This window comes from Phaseolus vulgaris, chromosome 6, assembly GCF_000499845.2.
Source record: "Phaseolus vulgaris cultivar G19833 chromosome 6, P. vulgaris v2.0, whole genome shotgun sequence".
In the NCBI taxonomy this organism is placed as follows: domain Eukaryota; kingdom Viridiplantae; phylum Streptophyta; class Magnoliopsida; order Fabales; family Fabaceae; genus Phaseolus; species Phaseolus vulgaris.
Genome location: NC_023754.2, coordinates 18,283,039 through 18,289,038, shown reverse-complemented (window position 1 = coordinate 18,289,038; position 6,000 = coordinate 18,283,039). Strand labels below are relative to the sequence as shown.

At 32.2% G+C, this 6,000-nt stretch overlaps 1 protein-coding gene across 1 annotated transcript; it reads left to right on the top strand.

Annotated features, from left to right (window-relative positions):
- The first annotated feature begins 3,632 nt into the window (after nucleotides 1–3,632).
- On the top strand, nucleotides 3,633–5,291 carry LOC137831496 (probable N-acetyltransferase HLS1-like). The gene is made up of 2 exons (XM_068639190.1): nucleotides 3,633–3,956; nucleotides 4,149–5,291. The coding sequence occupies exons 1-2, from the start codon at nucleotides 3,783–3,785 to the stop codon at nucleotides 5,142–5,144; spliced, it is 1,170 nt and encodes a 389-aa protein (XP_068495291.1). The 5' UTR covers nucleotides 3,633–3,782; the 3' UTR covers nucleotides 5,145–5,291.
- Nucleotides 5,292–6,000: the final 709 nt, after the last annotated feature.

Below are 6,000 nucleotides of genomic sequence, written 5' to 3'. Positions count from 1 at the left end.
TTTTGTTATTTTCGTTTATATATTTATTTTCTCCACTTTCAAACACTGTAAATGAATAGAGTTTATAAACTAAAGTGCGTGACTTGACTAGAAATCTGCAATTTTAATCCCGTTCCGTACAAGTCGGCAGGTTATTAAATATCTTTCATAAACGAGAATCTACTCACTAATCAACCATATTTAACAGCACCGATTCTTTCATTAATTAATTAATTAAATTAAAAAATCCTATATTATATAGGAGAAAAGTCCATCAAAACCTAATTAAACATTTAAGATTACTTATGGGTGGGTTACGTGTTGACCAAAGAAGAAAAGGGGGTGTGTTTAGCTAAAGCAACATCATTAAGTGGAATTAGGGATTCATAAGTTAATGATAGGAGATTAATTTAATGAGGGTTTTGGGATTGGGGAACGTCGTTATCGGATTAACAAAGCAACACTTGAGGCTTTTTTTTCCATTTTTTAAGTGTTAATTTATTTGAGATATGTTTCTGTCTGTGTTGTGTTGTGTGGCCGTGGGTGGCCCCTTTGTCTTTAGGCATTAGATTCGAAAGTGAAAGTTAAACCCCCACTAAACCATGCTTTGCTTTATTCTAATTATGAATTTCCAAATTATTGGAAAAAGGTTGCCCTAAATTCCTTATGAAAGAGATTCACTTCATTGCCCTGATAAAAAAAATAAAAATATAACAAGAAATAAAAGTCACTTTAGGAAAACCCATCTTGCTTTCAAAATAGTTGGTCTCATAAATGACATAAAAATGTGTAGAAAGTGAAAACTAAAATGAGTTGTTCTTAAAAAGCTAACAAACCTGCAGTTTATGCAGATATGACACTGCAGTACTTAGACTTCATGCACCTGGAGTAATTATTCTGCATCAACATAGTTCACCATTTAGAAGGGAGTTGGGACAGTAGTTGTAAAGAATTGTAAGAGTATTTGATGCAGAAAAGACATTGTGAGACTAAACAAAGACAACTTAAGCCATGGAGCATGAGTGCAAAGGTAGTGTTAGAAGTGAATTACAGAAATAATATTTTGCAAGACAGATAGCAAGGTTAGGATTTATGTATATCAATTGCCTTTTTTATTTGGTGAGTTTACAATTTTAGTAGGATGATTTGTATGTTATAAAGGTCTTTAGGGTATTTTTGAAATCCCTCATTTTATTTATTTAATTTTTTACTAATAAAAAAAACTCTGAGATAAACAACTTGATTTTACTACACCAAAAAGTAAAATTAGCTGCAAAAGAAAGTGAATGTGATGTTAGGAACCTAACTAGTGTCCACTAAGACTTTGTTATTAAAAAAATTAAAATAAAGCGTGGGTTATATAGACATAAACTAAAAAAAAGAAAAAAAAAATTGTGTGGGTCAAACGATGACAACTGGAACTATAAATAATAATAATAATTTAAAATTTTGTAGGTTAAGCCTACGCAAACATAATATATATATATATATATATATATATTTAAATTAAATTTAAATATGTAATAAAATTATGAAGGTTAAGCCCACTCTAGTTTAAAAATTGTGTGGCCACCATGTACGCTAAATTCACACTTCTTTAAATAAACCATATAAAATATAATTTTGTGTGGAGAGCATGTAGGCTAGGCCTACACAAAAAACACACCACTTGTGTCTCACACACCCGCCACTATTTTTATGTCCACTATTTTTATGTTGAGCATATTAGCTTCTAAATTTTAATGATAACTACACTTTTGCGTCCATTTATTATAGCTAAATAAACATATTTTTTTTAGTATTTTAAAAGAAAAAATATATTATCATTATCATCTTTCAAGAATTATCCTCTCTCTTAAATAGCTTTAGTGTAAATTACATAGCTAAATCTCTCAAACATTTGTAATGCTTAACTATATTCTAAATACATCTAATTTAAGTTTAGATTTTGAAATTCGAAATTATTTTTCTTAATCTATATATGATTTATGATGGTTAGGAACTGTTGGAACTCTATATTTTACATTAATTTTATAAATTTTTGAAGCGCAAGAAAAATTAATAGATATTCCACACTTTAAAAAAAATTGTTTGCATAATTATATTATTTAAGTAAAAGGGCAATAGTAGAGGAATATAATTAGTGGGTTATTCAAAGAAAAAACACTTATTTTGCCAAAGAAAATAAAAACTACCGTTTCAAGGAGGTTCTTTTGTGGTGCGTGATTGTGTGTTGCACTCTGATTATTAATTGACCAAACCCTATGCTACTTTTTCTGACACGTTCTTACTGCTCGAGACTGTGCCTGTATTTTGCTGCTCTCAAAGTCTTGCTTCTCAATAACCTGTTTTCTATACATCCATATATCAGTAATTATGGGAGTATTTCCACAACCCAAAATTTTTATTACAACTTTTAATATTATTATTTTAATATATTTTTATATTATTTAATTATAACTTTTTTTTATTATATATTTATTTCTAAATTTATATATAGTTATACAATTCTTGAAGTTCTCAACCTATCATTTTTCTATTAATAATTATTAGAGTATTTCATATAAAAAAAATGATGAAGTGTTTTTCAATTAAAATGCGCATTCTCATGTCAATTCAACCCAGTTGCTTTGGCGAGGGAAATAATACTCTTTTTTACTCCTTTCACGGGTAGGGAAATTCTTATATATACCAATAATTATTTTCTTAAAGAAGAGACATTGCAAATTTTCTAAAAACTGTCACTTTAAAACCAACAAAAAAAACCTTAAAAAGAACAATACCATAAAACCAATTTACTTAAGCTAATAAACCATAAAAAAACTTTTATTATAAGCAAACAAGTCAACTGATCAAGACACCAATAAAAAAAATAAAAACAAAAAAGAACAAGCAGATGCAAATTTAATTGTAATCCAAGACCAAATCTTTAGTTCAGCCAAAGAAAAAATTTCAGAATGATACACCTTTAAAGATGTGTTTATTCCTATATCTCCAAATTTCACCAATAATTACAAACCAAACATTTTTCCAAACAGACGTTTACATAGATCAGGACATTTCACAAATTAAAATGCAAGAAATATAAAACATAATCAATGTGATTTACTTACGCCACCCCAAGTCAGACATAACATTGATTCCAAATTAATCAAGCAATTCTACTTAAAAAATAAATGAATTGGTTTTTAGAGCAAATCGATATTAGAGGCGATTGTATTACTGTAATCTTTATTTCGTTTTACTACATTTAATTTTAATCATGAAATTGTGTGTAAATGAATAAAAATAAAATGAAGGGTGAAAAAAAAAATCAATGATGAAATTTTAACTTTACATACAATAATAACATTACCTTAACCTATATAAATAGGAGGAGTGGACACAAAAAGCTAGAGACAAAAAAACATATTCCATTATTAATCTAACCTTTGTCTACTATTATTATTGAAGCCTAGGTTATTGATGAATCTGATAAAGAACATTCTCCCTAGTTTCAATCTCTCTCTTTCTACTTCTACTACCTTTTCCTTTCTCTCTCTTTCCACCACCTTTTTTTTTGTATTTTATTGTATTTTGTTTTTCTTTCTATCTCATGCATATAAATCATTATCATAATGAAGTCTATGCCAAACCATTCTCGTTGTGGTACTTGTATTACTTCTCGTCGGTTGCACTGTCTTGCTATTTGTATCTTGTGTAACTTCTTAAGCTTTGAGCTTCCTTTTACTTTTGTTTCGCTCAATCATCACACATAAAACTCCTTCTAACTTCATCATCCTTGAAATCTCTTTCTTTTGGGTATGGAATTCAACAAGTTCAGAATCAGAAGCTATGAGAGGCAATATGATAGGGCTCAAGTGGAAGATCTTGAGAGAAGATGCGAGGTAGGGCCATCAGAAAGCGTGTTCCTCTTCACAGACACTATGGGTGACCCCATTTGTAGGATTCGAAACAGTCCAATGTACATGATGCTGGTAAGTGATATGCATGCTATGTCAGCCACTATAAGGCACTAACTTCATGGCTTCAAAACTTTCTTATTATATTCTCATTATGTACGTGCCACAATTTAATCTTCTGTGTCTTTCACCTCTTCTTGTTCTTCTCCTTATTCATATTCTTCTTGTTTGATCATCATGTCCGCTAACTGTTCAATTTGGTGGTAGGTGGCAGAGTTGGAGAATGAACTGGTTGGTGTGATTCAAGGGTCTATAAAGCTGGTGACGGTTCATGGTCATCCTCCGAACGATTTGGCAAAGGTAGGATATGTCCTTGGCCTAAGGGTATCACCCCATCACCGAAGAAAAGGGATTGGCTCAAGCCTTGTGAGAAGGCTAGAAGAATGGTTCACTTCCAAGGATGTGGACTATGCATATATGGCAACAGAAAAAGACAACCAAGCCTCGGTTAGTCTCTTTATGGACAAGTTTGGCTACACCAAGTTTAGGACTCCAGCTATTCTTGTGAACCCGGTGAACCATCATTGCTTTCAAGTATCATCCAACATTGAGATAGCAAGGTTGAAGGTTGACCAAGCTGAATACCTCTATAGAAGATTCATGGGGTCCACAGAGTTTTTTCCTAATGACATAGGCAACATACTTAGGAACAAGCTAAGTTTGGGGACATGGGTGGCCTATTTCAAGGGAGATATTGCTTGGGGGGATTTTGGGTCAGATGGACAAGTCCCTAACAGTTGGGCTATGCTGAGTGTATGGAACAGTGGGGAGATATTCAAGCTAAGGCTTGGAAAAGCACCTTTTTCTTGCTTGCTATGCACCAAGAGTTGGTGGTTGATTGATAAAGTGTTCCCATGTTTGAAATTGCCAACCATACCTGATTTCTTCAACCCATTTGGGTTCTATTTCATGTATGGGGTGCACCATGAAGGTCCATTCTCAGGGAAGCTAGTGAGAGCCTTGTGCCAATTTGTACACAACATGGCTGCTGAATCCAAGGATGATAATTGCAAGATCATTGTGAGTGAAGTTGGAGGAAGAGATGAGCTGAACCATCATATTCCACATTGGAAATTGCTCTCGTGCCCAGAGGACTTGTGGTGCATAAAGTCATTGAAAAATGAAGGGACAAATAACAAGTTCCATGAATTAACCAAAACGCCACCAACAAGAGCTCTTTTTGTAGACCCAAGAGAGGTTTAATGCATGGTCTCAAAAATACATATATTAAAAAAAGTAATAAAAGGGGAGACTGATGAGCATATATTTATTCACACTTACTAGCCTTATTCATAGATTATTGGACTATAATAATAAATAAATCCATTATTTTAATTAATATTTTTATAATTGGGTTTATTTGGGCCTTAACTATTATTATTGTTAATTTTTTTGTTTTTAGAGTAAATTATCCGGATGAAGCATCTACCTTTGTGAATGAGCCAAATATGCAAAAGTCCAAGTTGCTCTTGAACCAAAACAGAAAACAAATTCTGAGGAGAAGAAAGAGAAAATAAAATCTACAATATCTCAGAAACAGAATTGGAAGCAAATCTTCTACAAAATAAAAAGAATTATGGAAAGGGAAACTGTTAACAAAATATAAACTACAATATTTTCCCAAGATCCTTGGAGCAGAAAAGCCTAGGACACAAGCATCAAGGAGAAGAAGAGAGCTTCATAGGGTTTTCTTAGTTTATTTTCTTCTTAGTAATTCTTTTGTTTTGCCTCCGCATGGAAGGCTAAACCTTTTTGGTTGATTCTTTTGTAATTCCCCATTGGGTTCTGAGGTTTTGTTCAATAAAAGTTTCGATTTTTAATTCTCTATAACAGTTGTTTTTATTGTCTAATCTCCTGGAAAACTGGTTTTTGTGAGAGGTTGTACTTGAACATGAGAGTCTTCCTTATCTTAAACTTTGGTTTCTTAGTTAGTTCCATTGTTCTAATTAATTTCTTGGGCGCATGATTCAAGGGAGAGGAGGTAAGCATTCCCATGGAGTATACGCATGGAACAAAGTGGGTATTGATTAAACTAGTAGACGCATGCTTTACTAGTGAG

Coding starts and splice junctions, on each gene's coding strand:
- LOC137831496 (XM_068639190.1), top strand. CDS start 3,783: ATGGAATTCAACAAGTTCAGAATCAGAAGCTATGAGAGGCAATATGAT. Junction 3,957..4,148: donor GTCCAATGTACATGATGCTG/GTAAGTGATATG, acceptor ATTTGGTGGTAG/GTGGCAGAGTTGGAGAATGA.